This window comes from Saccopteryx leptura, chromosome 5 (assembly GCF_036850995.1).
Source record: "Saccopteryx leptura isolate mSacLep1 chromosome 5, mSacLep1_pri_phased_curated, whole genome shotgun sequence".
NCBI lineage: Eukaryota > Metazoa > Chordata > Mammalia > Chiroptera > Emballonuridae > Saccopteryx > Saccopteryx leptura.
In genome coordinates this window covers 1331741-1351733 of record NC_089507.1, presented here as the reverse complement: position 1 = coordinate 1351733, position 19993 = coordinate 1331741, and the positions used below count along the sequence as shown (strand labels likewise).

Below are 19993 nucleotides of genomic sequence, written 5' to 3'. Positions count from 1 at the left end.
TAGACCCCAGACTCAGAGAGTTCTCGGTGGGGACAGACGGACGGCTGCCTGCCTGCTCCAGCCAGCTCCGTACAACCTGGAGGCCTGTACCCCAGGTCCAGAGAGTTCTCGGTGGGGACAGACGGACACCTGCCTGCTCCAGCCAGCTCCGTACAACCTGGAGGCCTGTACCCCAGGTCCAGAGAGTTCTCGGTGGGGACAGATGGACACCTGCCTGCCTGCTCCAGCCAGCTCCGTACAACCTGGAGGCCTAGACCCCAGACCCAGAGAGTTCTCGGTGGGGACAGATGGACAGCTGCCTGCCTGCTCCAGCCAGCTCCGTACAACCTGGAGGCCTAGACCCCAGACCCAGAGAGTTCTCGGTGGGGACAGACGGACGGCTGCCTGCCTGCTCCAGCCAGCTCCGTACAACCTGGAGGCCTGTACCCCAGACCCAGAGAGTTCTCGGTGGGGACAGACGGACGGCTGCCTGCCTGCTCCAGCCAGCTCCGTACAACCTGGAGGCCTAGACCCCAGACCCAGAGAGTTCTCGGTGGGGACAGACGGACGGCTGCCTGCCTGCTCCAGCCAGCTCCGTACAACCTGGAGGCCTGTACCCCAGACCCAGAGAGTTCTCGGTGGGGACAGACGGACGGCTGCCTGCCTGCTCCAGCCAGCTCCGTACAACCTGGAGGCCTGTACCCCAGACCCAGAGAGTTCTCGGTGGGGACAGACGGACACCTGCCTGCCTGCTCCAGCCAGCTCCGTACAACCTGGAGGCCTGTACCCCAGGTCCAGAGAGTTCTCGGTGGGGACAGACGGACAGCTGCCTGCCTGCTCCAGCCAGCTCCGTACAACCTGGAGGCCTAGACCCCAGACCCAGAGAGTTCTCGGTGGGGACAGACGGACAGCTGCCTGCCTGCTCCAGCCAGCTCCGTACAACCTGGAGGCCTAGACCCCAGACCCAGAGAGTTCTCGGTGGGGACAGACGGACGGCTGCCTGCCTGCTCCAGCCAGCTCCGTACAACCTGGAGGCCTAGACCCCAGACCCAGAGAGTTCTCGGTGGGGACAGACGGACGGCTGCCTGCCTGCTCCAGCCAGCTTCGTACAACCTGGAGGCCTGTACCCCAGACCCAGAGAGTTCTCGGTGGGGACAGATGGACACCTGCCTGCTCCAGCCAGCTCCGTACAACCTGGAGGCCTGTACCCCAGGTCCAGAGAGTTCTCGGTGGGGACAGACGGACACCTGCCTGCCTGCTCCAGCCAGCTCCGTACAACCTGGAGGCCTAGACCCCAGACTCAGAGAGTTCTCGGTGGGGACAGACGGACGGCTGCCTGCCTGCTCCAGCCAGCTCCGTACAACCTGGAGGCCTGTACCCCAGGTCCAGAGAGTTCTCGGTGGGGACAGACGGACACCTGCCTGCTCCAGCCAGCTCCGTACAACCTGGAGGCCTGTACCCCAGGTCCAGAGAGTTCTCGGTGGGGACAGATGGACACCTGCCTGCCTGCTCCAGCCAGCTCCGTACAACCTGGAGGCCTAGACCCCAGACCCAGAGAGTTCTCGGTGGGGACAGATGGACAGCTGCCTGCCTGCTCCAGCCAGCTCCGTACAACCTGGAGGCCTAGACCCCAGACCCAGAGAGTTCTCGGTGGGGACAGACGGACGGCTGCCTGCCTGCTCCAGCCAGCTCCGTACAACCTGGAGGCCTGTACCCCAGACCCAGAGAGTTCTCGGTGGGGACAGACGGACGGCTGCCTGCCTGCTCCAGCCAGCTCCGTACAACCTGGAGGCCTGTACCCCAGGTCCAGAGAGTTCTCGGTGGGGACAGACGGACGGCTGCCTGCCTGCTCCAGCCAGCTCCGTACAACCTGGAGGCCTGTACCCCAGACCCAGAGAGTTCTCGGTGGGGACAGACGGACGGCTGCCTGCCTGCTCCAGCCAGCTCCGTACAACCTGGAGGCCTAGACCCCAGACCCAGAGAGTTCTCGGTGGGGACAGACGGACACCTGCCTGCCTGCTCCAGCCAGCTCCGTACAACCTGGAGGCCTGTACCCCAGGTCCAGAGAGTTCTCGGTGGGGACAGACGGACAGCTGCCTGCCTGCTCCAGCCAGCTCCGTACAACCTGGAGGCCTGTACCCCAGGTCCAGAGAGTTCTCGGTGGGGACAGACGGACAGCTGCCTGCCTGCTCCAGCCAGCTCCGTACAACCTGGAGGCCTGTACCCCAGGTCCAGAGAGTTCTCGGTGGGGACAGACGGACGGCTGCCTGCCTGCTCCAGCCAGCTCCGTACAACCTGGAGGCCTGTACCCCAGGTCCAGAGAGTTCTCGGTGGGGACAGACGGACACCTGCCTGCCTGCTCCAGCCAGCTCCGTACAACCTGGAGGCCTAGACCCCAGACTCAGAGAGTTCTCGGTGGGACAGACGGACGGCTGCCTGCCTGCTCCAGCCAGCTCCGTACAACCTGGAGGCCTGTACCCCAGGTCCAGAGAGTTCTCGGTGGGGACAGACGGACGGCTGCCTGCCTGCTCCAGCCAGCTCCGTACAACCTGGAGGCCTAGACCCCAGGTCCAGAGAGTTCTCGGTGGGGACAGACGGACGGCTGCCTGCCTGCTCCAGCCAGCTCCGTACAACCTGGAGGCCTGTACCCCAGGTCCAGAGAGTTCTCGGTGGGGACAGACGGACGGCTGCCTGCCTGCTCCAGCCAGCTCCGTACAACCTGGAGGCCTGTACCCCAGACCCAGAGAGTTCTCGGTGGGGACAGACGGACGGCTGCCTGCCTGCTCCAGCCAGCTCCGTACAACCTGGAGGCCTAGACCCCAGACCCAGAGAGTTCTCGGTGGGGACAGACGGACACCTGCCTGCCTGCTCCAGCCAGCTCCGTACAACCTGGAGGCCTGTACCCCAGGTCCAGAGAGTTCTCGGTGGGGACAGACGGACAGCTGCCTGCCTGCTCCAGCCAGCTCCGTACAACCTGGAGGCCTGTACCCCAGGTCCAGAGAGTTCTCGGTGGGGACAGACGGACAGCTGCCTGCCTGCTCCAGCCAGCTCCGTACAACCTGGAGGCCTGTACCCCAGGTCCAGAGAGTTCTCGGTGGGGACAGACGGACACCTGCCTGCCTGCTCCAGCCAGCTCCGTACAACCTGGAGGCCTGTACCCCAGGTCCAGAGAGTTCTCGGTGGGGACAGACGGACACCTGCCTGCCTGCTCCAGCCAGCTCCGTACAACCTGGAGGCCTAGACCCCAGACTCAGAGAGTTCTCGGTGGGACAGACGGACGGCTGCCTGCCTGCTCCAGCCAGCTCCGTACAACCTGGAGGCCTGTACCCCAGGTCCAGAGAGTTCTCGGTGGGGACAGACGGACGGCTGCCTGCCTGCTCCAGCCAGCTCCGTACAACCTGGAGGCCTAGACCCCAGGTCCAGAGAGTTCTCGGTGGGGACAGACGGACGGCTGCCTGCCTGCTCCAGCCAGCTCCGTACAACCTGGAGGCCTGTACCCCAGGTCCAGAGAGTTCTCGGTGGGGACAGACGGACGGCTGCCTGCCTGCTCCAGCCAGCTCCGTACAACCTGGAGGCCTAGACCCCAGACCCAGAGGGTTCTCGGTTGGGACAGATGGACGGCTGCCTGCCCCGACCCACGGGCTCTGGAACTCCAAGTGTGGAGCAGCCCCGTCTTCTGCAGCCTGCCCCCTGGCCCAGGACACTGCAGGTCTCTGAAAGGCTGTTTTCCAGCTCCTGGCCCTCAGGTCTCACAGATCTGGTTACAGGAGACGTGGGACCAGTTTCAATCTCCCTGCCACCTCGGGGAGCCGGAGGCGTGCTTCTACAACAGCCGGGGCTAGCGGTGGCCCCACGAGGTGGCCTTCTGCACAGCCAGGACGAAAGCTTTGGCTCCGGAACCTTGTCCACACACAGAACAAACCCAGCAGCGGGTCTCCCGTTAAAATGAGCCAAGAGGTGAGAAGCAGGGACTGGCAGGACAGACCTCTGCCCTTGGGTCCAAGGAGAACCTGGCAGGGGGCGAGGGGGGCGGGTCACCTTACACATCTTGTCCGCTGGCTGGGACTTGATGATGCTGCAGAACAGTGGGAAGCCCAGCTCCTCCAGGTGGAAAGTGGCCAGGTAGCAGATCACTGGGGAGACAGGGAGGGCACGCGTCGGGGCGGGCAGGCCCCACAGAGGGGGTGCTGGGGTCGGACCTTAGAGGAGTCAGCCACAGGTGCCCTGAGGGTGCATAGCCACAGGCTGAAGCTCCACATGGCCCCAGGTGAAAGCTGTGACCAGGACACCACAGCATGAGTGACATGCTCTCAGAGGGAGGGCATTCGGGCGCGTCCTCTCCCTGGTGAGCTCCCGGGAATTCCTAAGGCTCCCTGGGCAGAAGTAAGGCCACTTTGGGTTTCTCGGGTTGTTGGTTCTGAGACACCGCATTGCCTCAAGCCGAGTGGGGCTCCACTTGCTGGGCTAGGGGAAGGGCCTCAGAGGCAGGGTGAGCTGTCTGCAAGGTGTGCGGGTCTGACACGCTGTTGGCTGTGGAACCCGAGCTGAACATCCAGGAAGCACGGGGGGCCAGGAGCCCAGCGCTGGACCTGGCATCAGGCCACCCAGCACGGCCCCCGAGATCCTGTGGTCACCGGACCTCTGCTCCTGGTGACGGGCACCCCAGACGCAGTGATCAGCACAGCTCATGAGAACAGGCAGCCTGGACAGAAGCACCTCCCATTTAATCCCCCTCAGGAGGGCCGGACAGTGGCCCTGAGGCCAGCCCGCCACAGTCCCCGGGGTCGGAAGTCAGGGCCTCAGTGACGATCAGGACGTGTCCTTCACCCAGGCTGGCTTTCCGGGGCACTTTCACTCAGCCAGGCCGAGCCTCCTTCCGGGACTGGGGGCTGTGGACGTGGGTGGCAGGGCCCCCGGTCAGTGCCCCGGACCTGGCCTGGAGTCTGTCTCTGCGTTCCTAAGGGAGACCCCGGTCCGTGAGCTGGCAGGCACCTTGGGGGACTGTGGGCTGAGGACGTGGGTGGCAGGGCCCACGGTCAGTCCCCCGGGGCCTGGCCTGGAGTCTGTCTCTGCGTTCCTAAGGGAGACCCCAGTCCGTGAGCTGGCAGGCACCTTGGGGGACTGGGGGCTGTGGGCGTGGGCGGCAGGGCCCCTGGTCAGTCCCCCAGACCTGGCCCGCAGGGTGCCTGGAGTCTGTCTCTACGACCCTAAGGGAGACCCCGGTCCGTGAGCTGGCAGGCACCTTGGGGGACTGTGGGCTGAGGACGTGGGTGGCAGGGCCCACGGTCAGTCCCCCAGACCTGGCCTGGAGTCTGTCTCTACGTCCCTAAGGGAGACCCCGGTCCGTGAGCTGGCAGGCACCTTGGGGGACCAAGACGGGGGACCAGGGGAGGTGAGACGGTGACAGCCGTGGGGGCCGCAAAAGCCCACAAAACCGCCAGGAGCAGGGACAAAGGGGCAGCCGCCCGCTGCCTCGTCCACCAGGTCACGTGGCTGTGGAGTCCACGTGGCACTCAGGAGGCCAGGACAGCAGGCCTGGCGGTGGGGACGAGTGGCACTCAGGAGGCCAGGACAGCGGGCCTGGCGGTGGGGACGAGTGGCACTCAGGAGGCCAGGACAGCGGGCCTGGCGGTGGGGACGAGTGGCACTCAGGAGGCCAGGACAGCGGGCCTGGCGGTGGGGACGAGTGGCACTCAGGAGGCCAGGACAGCGGGCCTGGCGGTGGGGACGAGTGGCACTCAGGAGGCCAGGACAGCGGGCCTGGCGGTGGGGACGAGTGGCACTCAGGAGGCCAGGACAGCGGGCCTGGCGGTGGGGACGAGTGGCACTCAGGAGGCCAGGACAGCGGGCCTGGCGGTGGGGACGAGTGGCACTCAGGAGGCCAGGACAGCGGGCCTGGCGGTGGGGACGAGTGGCACTCAGGAGGCCAGGATGCAGGCCTGGCGGTGGGGACGAGCACCTACCCTGGAAGAGGTTGTAGTCGGCCCACGGGCAGAGCCGGCCGTCCCGCACATAGAAGGCGTCCACCACGACGGTCAGCAGCTTCCGGTACTCAAGGCACCCGGACAGCACCTCCGAAACGAACGCCTGCTTCTGGGGGCTCAGGGTCTGGAAGAGAGACAGGCTGGGAGGGGCCGCTGCACTGGCTGGACTGCAGGGAGAGAGGCCCATGCCTCCGGACATGGATGCTCAGGACCCCGGAGGGCTGAGAACTCACGCCAAGAGTGAGGTGGGGGGCAGAGGCACCCAGTGGGCTGCGGAAGAGCTGCACTGCGCCCTCCCAGGCCAGGAACACGGACCAATGGGTACAGCCCCGGAGTGGGTCCCACAGGTTCTCCTGAGCAAGGACAGCAGGTGGGGACAGGGACGGAAATCAGCACGAACCCCCAGGCATTAAAAAGAGTGACATAGGGCCCTGTCCGGTTACTCAGCGTTAGAGCATTGGCCCCGTGTGTGTGGAAGTCCTGGGTTCAATTCTTGACCAGGGCACACAGAAGGGCCCATCTGCTTCTCCACCCCTCCCCCTCTCCTTCCTCTCAATCTCTCTCTTCCCCTCTTGTAGCCAAGGCTCCATTGGAGCAAAGTTGACCCGGGCTCTGAGGACGGCTCCATGGCCTCTGCCTCAGGTGCTAGAATGGCTCCGGTTGCAATGGAGCAACGCCCCAGATGGGCAGAGCATCACCCCCTGGTGGGCATGCTGGGTGGATCCTGGTCAGGTGCATGCAGGAGTCTGTCTGTCTCCCCCTGCTTCTCACTTCAGAAAAATACAAAAAAAAAAAAAAAAAGCGACACAGCAGGGCTGACACTGTGACGGCACACAGATGAGGTCTCAGAGGGTCAATTTCCCAGGTCAGAAATCAGATGGGGACATCAGCAGCGGGGAGGGGGGGGGAGAGGACGGGACAGGAAGTCACTGTGTAATGGGGACAGAGTTCAGTGTGAGAAGACAGAAAAGTTCAGGAGATGACGGTGGTGACGGCTGCCCAACACTGTGAATGTGCATAATGCCACGAGACTGGACACTGAACAGTGGGGAAAATGGTCAATTTTATGTGTATGTTGTACCACAATTAAAAAAAAGAGCAAGTTCCTATACAAGTTGTCAAATGAATGATTACAGTATAGCCCTGTCCCCCTCCACCCCAGCAAAGAATGGCAGCCAGGACATTTCCTGTGGGGAGACTGACTTTTCCCCACTTACCCTTTGGGAACAGTTTGGGGTCTGTCACCTGTGTGTGCCATGCATGACCGATTCAAAAAAGTAATGACGGGCTGGAAATAAGAAAACAGGACACCTGCTGCCCGCACAGTGACGGGAAAGGCTGGTGGGTGGGTGCTGCCAGCTCTTTCTCGAGAGCAGCTTGGAAACGGGCTTCTAGGACCTTCTACTTATCGTGTCCTCTAATCCAGTCATTACACTTCAGGGAGTCTGAGGAAACTCCAAAATGCAAAAAATAGCCACACACACGAGAAGTTTAGGCGGCGGCACGTGTAGGGCTGGCGATGCTCATCAACAATGTCAACAGGACCCCTCCGTGTCCCGGGTGAGTGTGACACACCGTCAAAGGTCCGTGCCTGGAGACCTCTCCATCACAGGACAGAGGAGTTAACACGGGGCGAAACAGAGAGGCGGACACAGCAAACTACACGCTCACCAGCAGTGACAGAAAAGGTCCCCCTCCCAGTCCGTGAGAGAACACTTTCACATCCCAGTGTATTTCATTTTGAAATTTTTTATGGTCAGTGAAATGTTTACGTTGACTGGACATTTTTTGTACTTCTGTGAATTATCAATTTACTATATATTCTTGGCTAACTTTTTTTAGTGGAACAGTATTTGTCTTAATAATTTTTAGAGGTTTGTTTTTTTTATAGATTAACATGATGAACAGAGTCATAGATTACTCACTGTTATTTGTCGTGAGTTTGTAATTTATGGTTTAACTTTGTGTATTTTTTGACATGTGGAAGTTTTCCTTTTTTTTTTTTTAAGTTCAAATCTATAATTTCCTTTCGGGATTTCTTCTCTTGTGTTGATGCTGAGAAAACAGTGGAGCAGGGAGAGCACCTGAGTGGGACTATGTGGGCCTTGTCCTGGTGGACGGTGTCACGGAGGCCCCTTCGGAGTCTCCAGCGGCTCTGTGTTCAGGTTCTGGGCACACGGGGAAGCCAGGCCGCCCCAGACATGGGTCCTGCCACCTCCCGTGTGGCTCGTGGCACAAGCCTGGCTGATGAACCCCCGGCTCCTTCAGGTGCCTGCCTGGCTTTGGGCTTCGGGCTCCGGGACCCCGGCCAACACAGCGATGACCCTGTCCTGCTGCCACGACCATTCTCTCGGCTCCGGCATCTCTTCCCTCGGCTTCCATGTGTCCAAGGATCTTACTTCGTGATCTGCATGCTCAGTGTCCCGGCTGAAAATGCACCAATTCCAAATACAGGACAGCCCTCCTGGAACTCCAGAAAGCTCTGTCCGCTCCTGCTCTGCCTCCTGCTTGATGGAAAGCTACACGGACAGATATTTGAGGTTTGGCCTGGCATGCCCAGCTTGGTACCCCAGCTCCAGCCATTCAGACTGAACCCCCAGAGTCCTTCCTGATGCCTCTCTCTCACCTGTGTCCCGTCTAGCAGTGAGGGGGTCCTGGCAGCTCTCAGTTCTTCCTCCTCTTCTTCTTCCTCAATCTGTTTCCAACCTGTCTGCCCAGAGTTTCCTTTAAAATGGAAGTCAGAGGGCTGGCCGGGCAGCTCAGCTGGTTAGAGCATCATCCAGACATGCCAACGTTGTGGGTTTGGTTTCCGGTCAGAGCACATACGAGAATCAACCAATTAATGCATAAATGAGTGCAACAACAGATCAATGTTGTTGTTGTTTTTTCTCTCTCTCTCTGTCGTCCTCTTTTTCTAAAATCAATAAATTAAAAACATTAAAAATGGAAGTCAGAGCATGTCCATCCATCCTCCTTCAGAACATTCCAGAAAGAATCCTTATGATGGCTGGTGAGACCCTGTGTGGGCTGGTCCAGTCCCCCAAGTCCCCATGTCACCCCGGTCCACTCTCGCTGCACTGGCCTCCCTGTTTCTCCAACACGTGGAGGTCCCCTCAGGACTTTCGTGCAGGCTGTTCCTTCCGCCTGCAACACTTTTCCCTGCACACTGGCTCCCCACTCCCATGGGGTATCTGCTCCAATGCCACCTGACCTGGATGCATCCGACCGCCCCCTCTGCCATCACTGTGCCCAGCAGCACACCCTGCAGGCTTTACTGCCCCTTCCTCCTAGAGCAGCAGATGGGTGCTCACCAGACAGGGGATTGAATGCCCTGACCCCACGAGAGAAGGGGGGGGTGTCCCGCTCTGGGTCAGCTCTGATCTCAGCAACCAGGCTTCTGCCTCAGTTTCCCACACTGGAGGGCACGAGCCCCAGGACCCCTCTGAACTTACTCCCTCGGGTCAAAGGCAGGAGCAGGCAGGTCAGAAGGCAGCACATCAGCAGGGCCAGCTCTGAGGAGGCCGAGTCAGCTCGGCCTGAGCTGAGGCTGCCTGACTCTGCAGGACACCCGCTGACAGCCGCCTCGGCCCGCGAGGCTCGGACAACGGCACTCCGCTTCCCAGGGACTATGGTCTGCGTTTGGGAAGGGTGAGCGTCTATTTTTAATAAGGTCAGATCCTTGGGCCCCGTGCTGCAGGTCCTGATACTGTCAGCCCCCAGGCGGGGAGGTCAGGCCAGGTTCTGCTGGGCCAGGGGGTCCTAGGAGACGCAAGACCAAGTAGTAAATGACACTCTGGCCCCTGGGCCAGGCTGAGCCCATGGCCAGGTCCACGCCACGGGGGGAAATCAGCCCCACCGATCTCAGAGAGGAGACGGAGGCCCGTGGATGGTGTGGGTCTGAGGGCGCTGACCAGGTCCTTCCGGCTGGACCAGCAGAGGGTTGCTGGGGCTGGCTGGGAGGAGGCAGAGAGAGGCCAAAGTCCTGCTGAGGAGGCCTCCGTACTGAAGCCAGCCTGCCACTGAGGCCAGAGGCGGGGGCTGCCCTAGGGGCCTCTGAGTTCAATGACACAGTCTCGAGCCCCCTCCCCTTTTGCTCTGTCCACCCTGCTCTCTGGCTGCGGGGCTGGCTGGCTGCTCAGTTGGGCCTTTCCCCACCCCTGCCACACCCCTGGACTGGCCAACTGACAGCTGAGGTCACCTCTCTGCCCACTTGGTACTGACCCCTCCTTCTCCTGCTCAGAACTCACCTGCCCATCTGCCTTTGCCCGTGGTTTTCTGAGTGGCCGGGACCTCCTGGCCCTGGAGTTCAAGGTTGTGCACACTCAGGACCTGTTTGGCTTCCCTGCCCATCCAGGGTCTGAACCAGTGACTTCCCTCTTGGCCACAGGTCAGGACTCCAGTCCCTCTGCCTGGGAGCCCCTTGTTCACCCTTCCAACCCCAGACCCTGGGCCTCTCTCTCAAAGTCAGACACTTCTCTGAGTCCTGGTCAGACTTCGTGGACTTTCTGGAAGCTCCCGGCTTCCTGCTGTGCCTGTCGCACACCCACCTCTGCTCTCAGGCCTGTGTCCACTCTGGGGACATTCCCAATCCCGACTGATTGTCCCTGGTGCCTGAGCTGTTGTGCTGGAGGGGCTCAGGGAGAGTGGGGCAAGGGGAGGAGTGGCCCCCAGGGAGTGACGCCAAATGGCATTCAGACCCCTTACAGCAGTGGTCCCCTACCCTCGGGCTACAGACCGGTACTGGTCCATGGGTCATTTGGTACCGGTCCGCAGAGAAAGAATAAATAACTTACATTATTTCCGTTTTATTTATATTTAAGTCTGAATGATGTTTTATTTTTAAAAAATGACCAGATTCCAGCCCTGGCCGGTTGGCTCAGTGGTAGAGCGTCGACTTGGCATTCGGAGGTCCCAGGTTCGATTCCCAGCCAGGGCACACAGGAGAGGTGCCCATCTGGTTCTCCACCCCTGCCCTCTCCTTCCTCTCCGTCTCTCTCTTCCCCTCCCGCAGTCAAGGCTCCATTGGAGCAAAAGATGGCCTGGGCGCTGGGGATGGCTCCTTGACCTCTGGCCCAGGCGCTAGAGTGGCTCTGATCGCAACAGAGTGACGCCCCCTGGTGGGCGTGCCGAGTGGATCCCGGTCGGGCGCATGCGGGAGTCTGTCTGACTGCCTCCCCGTTTCCAGCTTCAGAAAAAAAAAAAAAAAAAAAAGACCAGATTCCCTCTGTTACATCCATCTAAGACTCACTCTTGACGCTTGTCTCGGTCACGTGATACATTTATCTGTCCCACCCTAAAGGCCAGTCCATGAAAATATTTTCTGACATTAAACTGGTCCGTGGCCCAAAAAAGGTTGGGGACCACTGCCTTACAGGACACTCTCCTGTCCTCTGTCCGCATGCCCTAATGAGATGATACTTGTTTCTCTCCATTCTGTTCCTTTCTCCCAGATGGCCTGGCCAGGGCCGCCCAGGGGAACCCAGGTTTCGGGGTGGCCCAGGCTTCTCCCTGGCAGCGTGCCTTGTTGCTGGTGCCTCCCCCTCCCCTTTCTCTGGCTCCAGGTCCCCAGCCTAGCAGCCCAGTGCCAGCGTTGTGTCCAGCCTTCAGGCCACGCCCACTGTCACAAAAACCACTGTGCAGACTGGCATCTGGGGGCCGAATGTTGCATCTCAGCGTCCCCACATGCTGGAGTGATGGCTCCCTTCCCGATCCACTTGCATTCATTGTGAAGTCCCATCAGAGGGCCAGGAGGCTGCGTGTGAGCACGTGTGCATGCGTGTGTATGTGTGACGGGGGACGGTCCCCGGGCGTCAATCTGAAGAGGGACGGTCACCACACCCTGCCCCAAATCCACAATTCCTTGGACCGCGTGGGCTGCCCCACTGTGTCAGGCCTCAGCTGGCCACAGCAGGTGCCTTCTTCTGCTCCCGGTCCCTGGGCTCAGCACTTCGGCAGCAGCTCTGAGTGTCCCGGCCTGGCCCTCCGTCCTCCAGACGCCCTGTCTGTGTGACTCTGCGCTGCTGTAAGCAACCACCCCAGACGTGGTGGCTGAAACAATAAAGTTTATTCTTGCTCCGAGTTCTGGAGGCCGAAAGTCTAAAACTGAGGTGTCAGAGGTTGGTTCCTGCTTGAGGAGTCAGAGGGACAGTCATACTGTGCCTCCCTCTTAGCGACAGGTGGTGGCCGGCATTCCTGGGCTGCTAGATGCATCAATCCATGTTGTGGACCGTTAATGACAAAAGCCATTATAGATTCGAGGCTTGGCAGGGGGCTAAGTTCTCCCCCCTCCATCTCCATATTTGGCTTTGATGCTGAGTATTTGCACCCACTCCACTTCCTCCCTTGGGTTGCAGGAAGCAATATACATGCCCTTCCTCTGACTCTTTGTAAATTTCACTAATGTATCCTGTTTTTGCCTTGGGAGAGTTCCTGTCTTAGCCTTTGATGTGCAACTTTGTATCAGGGTCCTTGATTTGCATAGGTCTATATAATAAAGTGAACTGGGGCTGTGAGGCACTCAGATACTGCCAGGCAGTTTGAAGAGTCCTCCCGGTCCCATCGGTTTTGTTTTGACAAGTGTGTTTCCTCAATTCCGCACCGTTATTTGGAGCCGCGCTGGTCCGCGGCAAATCCAACCTCTGCCTCCGTCATCACATGGCTTTCTCCCTGTGTCTCTGTGTCCTCACACGGCGTCTCCTCCCTGTAGGTCTGTGTCTAAATCTCCCGCTTCTTATCAGGATACTAGTCCCTGGATTTGGGGTTCGCTCTAAATTAAGGATGATCTCATCTCAAGATGTCTAACTGTATCTGCAAAGAGGGCATTTCCAAATAACTCACACTTACAGGCAACTGGGGGTGAGGACTTCCACACATCTTTTTGGGGTTAGCGCTGAATCCCACAACCCTGCCTTTCCTCAGATTGCCTGTTGGTCCGCATGGGGTCCAATTTCCTGCCAGGGGCAGTCTCAAACCTCGGCCCTCACAGCGGAGGAGGAACATGTGCCGTCCAGAACAGTCGGTGTCCCCGTGCACCGTCGCCTGGAATCCCGATGGACTTGAAAAAGGATCTGAAAGGACCGGCGCACCTGATGAAGAGGCTGCCTCTCTGCCTGCATGAGCCCAGCACCGTCCCAGAGCCTGCTGTCCGAGGGCTGGGGTGGTGGGCTCCCTCCCCACGGACACGCAGCCTCACAAGGTGACAACTACGCTGCACTTACCATTAATAATCCGTTGGTGGCCCTGGCCAGTTGGCTCAGTGGTAGAGCGTCGGCCTGGCGTGCAGGAGTCCCAGGTTTGATTCCTGGCCATGGCACACAGAAGAAGCGCCCATCTGCTTCTCCACCCCTCCCCCTCTCCTTCTTCTCTGTCTCTCTCTCTTCCCCTCCTACAGCCAAGGCTCCATTGGAGCAAAGTTTGCCCGGGCGCTGAGGATGGCTCCATGGCCTCTGCCTCAGGTGCTAGAATGGCTCCAGTTACAATGGAGCAATGCCCCGGATGGGCAGAGCATCGCCCCCTGGTGGGCGTGCCAGGTGGATCCTGGTCGGGCACATGCGGGAGTCTGTCTCTCTGCCTCCCAGGTTCTCACTTCGCAGAAAAAAAAAATCCATTGGTCACAGGAAAAAAAAAATTCCCCCCAATGATTTGTAGTAACAGCCCCACTTTCTGTTATGATTATGAAATAGAGACACTAACTTCACTGCTTTGGCCTGAGAGGCGGAAGCAGCCAAGGGCAGAGAGCTAGCGGGAGGTGAGAATGCAGGAGCGGCAGGGGACCGGCGTCCGCGGGGCTTCATTTTCAAAGATGGAGCAATGGCAACAGCAGTGGTTGATAGGGAACCCAAGGGGACTGAGGCCACGGCCACAGGGCACAGTCAGGGGGCAGCTGCAGGTGGGCTCTGGGGGAGGGGCAGGTGGCAGAATGGGGGGTGCCCTGAGTGGAGCAGGGGCACTGGGCCTTTCAGCCTTGGGAGAGGAGGGTGTGGTCTACGGCCATCCCACCCTCCAAGGGCCCGATCTCGTCTGATCTCGGAAGCTCAGCCAGTAGGGCCCGGTTAGTACTTGGACGGGAGAGGAGGGTGTGGTTAGGTCCGGCCCTTGGCCCTTGCCATCATTTTCCCAGACTGCTCTGGTCTCAGGGGAAGGGTCTGAGAAGGGGGAGCACAGGCGTGAGGGAGGGAGGTACAACCACTGGAGTCACCCCCTAGTCTGCACTGGGTCAGGGTCTCAAGCTTTCTCTCTTAGGGTCCTGGCCCCTCCTGCAGGACGGTGACCATCCGCCCTGACCCCCACAAGGCTTTCTAGGTGCTGCGCCACAGGGCCCCCCAAGGGGGCGCGGCAGAGACCACAACTGAGTAGGTAAGGGGGCTCTAGGGGCCGCCTCCCCAGGGGCCGCAAGCTCTCACCAGCCCTGTTAGAAAAAGTAACAGCCAGGCTGCAGCTAGTAATGAAAGGCACACACCATCACGAACACATCTGCCACAACAGCCCCAGCTGGTGGAGGTGACGGGACGGGCGCAGGCCTGTGACAACCCAGAGCTTCCTCCAGGCAGACTGGCCTCCTCTGCATGCCTCTTGGGACAGCGCCCATGTCCCCAAGGCCTGAAGGCAATCAATGCAGGCACCTGCCACCCAATGGGAAATGAATAGACAGAAAACCCAGGGTCAGAGCCTAGATGACAGGGAAGTCCCCAAGTGCTGCTGCTGAGGGGTGGGTGGAGCTAGAGCAAGGACAGGCCTGAGAGGACAGCAATCTCCGTGTGGACGTGACATGGGCTGTGGTGGGGGGGAGAGGGCAGGGACCCCCAGGGGTGCAGGGCCAGAGCAGCAGCTAGAGACAACCCCCAAGGCCAGTCCCTCATTGCTTCGAGGCCTCGCTGCCCTGGAAAGTCCCGGATAAACACAGGAGAGCAGGAGTTATGGCCGAGGGCCAGCTGGCTGCCAGTGCACAGCCACACCCTGGGGAACGGAGCAGAGAGCTGGGCGCGGAGGTGACTCTTGTCTATTTCCAGTTGGGGACAGTAGCCATGAAGATGTAGCTTGAGGCACGGGGCCAGTCCTTTGCATAAAAGCAGTCTGATGCACAATCTGAGAGTGCCAGGCACGCCTCCCAGGGCAAGGTGTGTGTGTGTGTGGGGGGGTGTCTGTCCTGTGAAAACACTGTCAGCCACTACGGTGACCTAGAATGAAATTGAGGACAGCCAGCATCTGGAGACTTGGAATGGTACCCAGGCCTTTCCCTGTGTCCAGAAGGAATCTGATGTTGTTTCCTGGAAGGTAAGTACCTGCATGACAGGTGTCACTGACTGGCCGCTCAGCGAGACCCAAAGTGCCACTCTGACCCTACCTGCAGGGAGGTGGACGCCGCCTCCAGGAACTGCACAGGACTGTCCTTCGCGGGGTGAAACCTGTTCAGTTGCTCAACCACAGTTTCAATGCATTTCCTGTAGTAGGCCATCTTCCCGAGGAGGGTCCTAGAAGCAGACAGCACAGGTCACACCCTCCATGACCGCCGGCTGCCGGCAGAAGTAGCCGCGGGACCCTCACCAACACGGACGGGGAGCCGCTGGCAGCCCAGGACCCCTTGCCTGGTGAGGAGTGTTGAATGGAAGTGGGGACCCCAACGCGAAAACCCTGGGCCACTTCCTAGATTGGGTCCCTGTGTCCTCTGCTGCCCAGGGGCCCAGGCTGCCCCGACATGTCCCCTATCACTGTGCACGGGTGGGGACGACCCCCGGGAGACACCAGGCCAGAGAGTGGAGGCACTTGGTGAGCAGGCCTCAGGGCAGCCCAGGGCCACTAGGCAGGCCCCCCCAGTGGGGACGTATGACCTAAGTACAGAAGGATGAGGCAAGAAGAATCTCAGGTCACCAGGTTCAACACCCCACTTTACTTATTTATTTTTGTCTTTTTCGTTTTTCTTTTCTTTTTTTTCTTTTTCTTTTTTTGTATTTTTCCGAAGCTGGAAACAGGGAGGCAGTCAGAAAGACTCCCGCATGCGCCCGACTGAGATCCACCCAGCACGCCCACCAGGGGGCGACGCTCTGCCCATCTGGGGTGTTGCTCTGTTGCAACCAGAGCCATTCTAGTGCCTGAGGCAGAGGCCATAGAGCCATCATCAGCACCTGGGCCAACTTTGCTCCAATGGAGCCTTGGCTGCGGGAGGGGAAGAGAGAGACAGAGCGGAAGGCGAGGGAGGGGTGGAGAAGTAGATGGCGCTTCTCCTGTGTGCCCTGGCTGGGAATCGAACCCAGGACATCCACCTGCCTGGCCGATGCTCTACCACTGAGCCAACCGGCCAGGGATCCTTTTTTTACTTTTTTATTAATTTATTTTAAATAAAGAGGGCAGGGAGAGAGAGAGAAAAGCATTCATTTGTTGTTCCACTTAGTTGTACATTTATTGGTCACTTCCTCTATGTGCCCTGACCAGGGATCAAATCTGTAACCCTGGTGTTTTGGGACGATGCTCTAACCATCTGAGCTAGCTGGCCAGGGCCTTGACAGCCCCACTTGAAAGATGATGGAGCAAGACCCAGAGAGGGTGCATATCTGGCAGCGGGCCGGCCTCGTGTGGGCTCTGAACACTCTGGAGACGCCCGGCCTTCAGGAGACTGGCATGCCCAGAGCCCTCTGGGAGACCCTGGAGGAACTGCGTGGGGTGGGGCATTGGCTTTCACAGGTGGCCTCCAAATTGCCCGAGGTGGTGGCTAGGACCCTGAGGGGCTCCCTTCCTATTCCTCCTGGTTCCATGCTGATTGAACTGCTCCTCTTGGCCACCACACTGCCGGCCTCCCTGGGCACGAGCTGTTGGCCAAGCCAAGACAGACTGCTCGTGCCCTGGGACACCCCTCCTCCACCACCACCAAGCTGGGACGGCTCTGGAGCGCCCTCCCCAGACCGATCGATTCCCCCCTTCCTGCCCCATCACTTTGAAGAGAGTGAGGGCCACAGCCACCAGGCACTTCAAGGTGGGTGGGCCGTCTGGAGAGCAGAACTGGAAAAACATTTTCTGCAACAGGAACGGCCCCTTATCTGTGGCTCCAGGGGGTGGGCTGGCCACTCAGTCCCTCCTCTCCTTGGACACAGGCAGAGTGACGCGAGGTGGGCATGGAGTGAGGAGGCGTGAGGCAGAGGTGTGGGAGGCTGTAGAGGCCACTGTCCGGGTCTGCTGGGCAACCGAGGACAGGTGGCTTAACCGCTCTGAGCTCTGGTTCTACAGAGGGACAGAACCCGTGGGCAGGATGATGTGACCCCCGCAGCCTGGGCCCTGACCTTGCTGTCCCCTCTGGGTAGATTGCTGCTGCCCTGCTCCAGCCCGGTCCTGGTGGCCCAGCCTGGTTTGGGTCCCCACTCTCTCCCTGCTGCCCTGCTCCACCCCGGTCCTGGTGGCCCAGCCTGGTTTGGGTCCCCACTCTCTCCCTGCTGCCCTGGTGGCCCAGCCTGGTTTGGACCCCCACTCTCTCCCTGCTGCCCTGCTCCACCCCGGTCCTGGTGGCCCAGCCTGGTTTGGACCCCCACTCTCTCCCTGCTGCCCTGCTCCACCCCGGTCCTGGTGGCCCAGCCTGGTTTGGACCCCCACTCTCTCCCTGCTGCCCTGCTCCACCCCGGTCCTGGTGGCCCAGCCTGGTTTGGGTCCCCACTCTCTCCCTGCTGCCCTGCTCCAGCCCGGTCCTGGTGGCCCAGCCTGGTTTGGGTCCCCACTCTCTCCCTGCTGCCCTGCTCCAGCCCGGTCCTGGTGGCCCAGCCTGGTTTGGGTCCCCACTCTCTCCCTGCTGCCCTGCTCCAGCCCGGTCCTGGTGGCCCAGCCTGGTTTGGACCCCCACTCTCTCCCTGCTGCCCTGCTCCACCCTGGTCCTGGTGGCCCAGCCTGGTTTGGGTCCCCACTCTCTCCCTGCTGCCCTGCTCCACCCCGGTCCTGGTGGCCCAGCCTGGTTTGGACCCCCACTCTCTCCCTGCTGTCCTGGTGGCCCAGCCTGGTTTGGACCCCCACTCTCTCCCTGCTGTCCTGGTGGCCCAGCCTGGTTTGGGTCCCCACTCTCTCCCTGCTGCCCTGGTGGCCCAGCCTGGTTTGGGTCCCCACTCTCTCCCTGCTGCCCTCAAGCACAGGCACGCCTCTGGAGCCCCTAGTCTCATTTCAGGTCACTCCTAAGTGGGAAAGAATCCCGGACATTCCAGGAGTCTCTGAGGCAAAGGCAGCACTGGGGGCGGGGAGGGGGTCTGAGCTCGGGGAGCAGTGTCTGTCCAGGTGCCAGGCCTGGCCTTCAGAGCTAGGGAACGCTGGGCCTCGGGTCCCCAGAGAGGAGACTGACCCTGGGAGAAGGCCTGGAAAAGACGCTATTTCCACGGCTGGCAATCTCGGCCTTGGCACAGCTCATGGACAAAAGGACATTTTCGAGGCCACAGAAAATGCTGGTCCTCAACTGACCCTCCCTCCTCTGACAGCAGAGCCTTGCTGGGTGGGGTTGGAGCTGGGAGAGCCCTCTGCCCAGAGAGGGGGCCCCTAGTAACTGGGGCTCAGGGCCGAGAGGCTGAGGGACATTTGCAGGTGAGGTTCAGCCCGTCTGGCTGTACCCACTGGCCACGCACACATCCCAGGTCGCTCAGACCCGGGCCCCGCCTCACCGCCACCCCCAGAGACAGCCCTGGTCCTTCCTTCCAGGCAGGTCTTCCCGACAGACTGGACAGCCTGGGGCTGGGCCTCAGGGGGGCAGGGCAGGTGGGAAAGGTTTGGGAGAAACGGTCTCAGGTCAGGGGAATCTCCTCCCACTCCATCCATCACCCGGAAATCCTCCACATTCTCAGCTGCCTGGGGACCCAGTGGGGGTTCCTCAGCATGTCCACTGTCCACAGGCTGGGATCACAGTGTCCCCGGGGTCTGGTCTTCCTCCTTCCTCCCGAGATCCGTCCACTCAGGCTTCTCACTGCCTCAGAAGCCCCTTAACATGAGTCCCCTGAACCTCGAATACCCTCTTTCTCTTCTCGCTGGTGAGCTCCTAGGCAACCCTGAATACCCAATTTAAATATCACCACCTGCGAAGTCTTCCTTCCTCTTCCCTTAGCTCTTCCCTTCTCTGTGCCTTCTCTGAAGTCATCTAAAACCTGGGGCAGGGCCCTGCTTGACCGCCTCTGAGTGCCTGGTTCTTACACCGGAGCTGGTGTCCAGCAGGTGCTGCAGAAATGTGGACAGAGCGAACCGCAGAAGGTAAAAATGTAAAGAAGGGACCAAGTCTTAAACAGTGTTCTCAGTTTTCATCTGAAACACGCCTTTGACATCCAGAGATAAACCCACCCAAAGATCGTATTAGTGATTCTTTGAGCCCTTCCTGTCACAGATCCTATCGTTCAACAGAGTTCAGTTTTGTCTCATTTAAGTGGAAAAATCATAGATGCTGCAATAATATTTGCTAAGCAAGTAAATGTGGAAGGGAGCCAAACTGTGTTGAGCCCGGGGTTTGGAGGCGGGGGTGTCAGCTCCCCTAGCCCCTCAGGGGATTTTTCTGCTTGTGGGGGTCCCTGAGGCCCCAGCACCCACTCTGCCTGACCTCATGACCTCTCCGGATAAGCCACTCTGTGTGAAGAGGCGCCCACAACCCATGTGATGAAGGAAATCACAACATCCACACATTTTGGGGGCTCACAAGGAAAGGAATAAACGGAGGTAAAAACCTCATTTTATAGAAACAATGTTGAGGATTGGGTTTTTCCGAGCTCTTGTCCCCCTAGGGTGGTCATGGGCGTGTGCTGCAGGAATGAGATATATCCCTACTGCGCTTCACCTGGGTGGGGACAGTGGGTGGTCTAAGGGTGTTTAGTGGGAGCTGCTCCCCGGCCAATGGCTTCCCTGTCCTCCCCTTCTGTCCGGGAGCCTGAGCATTCTGGAGAAGGGGTGACCCAAGGGGCCTGTTGGTGACGAGGCAAGTCAAGGGGCAGCAGGAGAGCCGCCCAAGCCCTCCCCAGTCCTGAGCAGGCCTGGACGGCTGAATTGCTGAGCCCTGGGAAAGGTGCAGAGGGCTGTCTGCAGGGGGCTGCAGG

General features: G+C 60.0%; 1 protein-coding gene across 3 annotated transcripts in view; it reads right to left on the bottom strand.

The window, feature by feature from the left end:
- Nucleotides 1–19993, bottom strand: part of CFAP99 (cilia and flagella associated protein 99) — a 48714-nt gene that overhangs the window by 22332 nt on the left and 6389 nt on the right. For all 3 annotated transcript variants that reach the window (XR_010751694.1, XM_066386856.1, XM_066386857.1), the window contains exons 2-4: nt 15307–15433; nt 5943–6087; nt 4018–4112 (exon numbers count right to left, since the gene is read on the bottom strand). Coding sequence is in view for 2 of the 3 variants with exons in the window: in XM_066386856.1 (XP_066242953.1) it covers nt 4018–4112; nt 5943–6087; nt 15307–15417 (351 nt within the window). In the remaining variant the exon portion in view is untranslated. The remainder of the gene's footprint in view (nt 1–4017; nt 4113–5942; nt 6088–15306; nt 15434–19993) is intronic.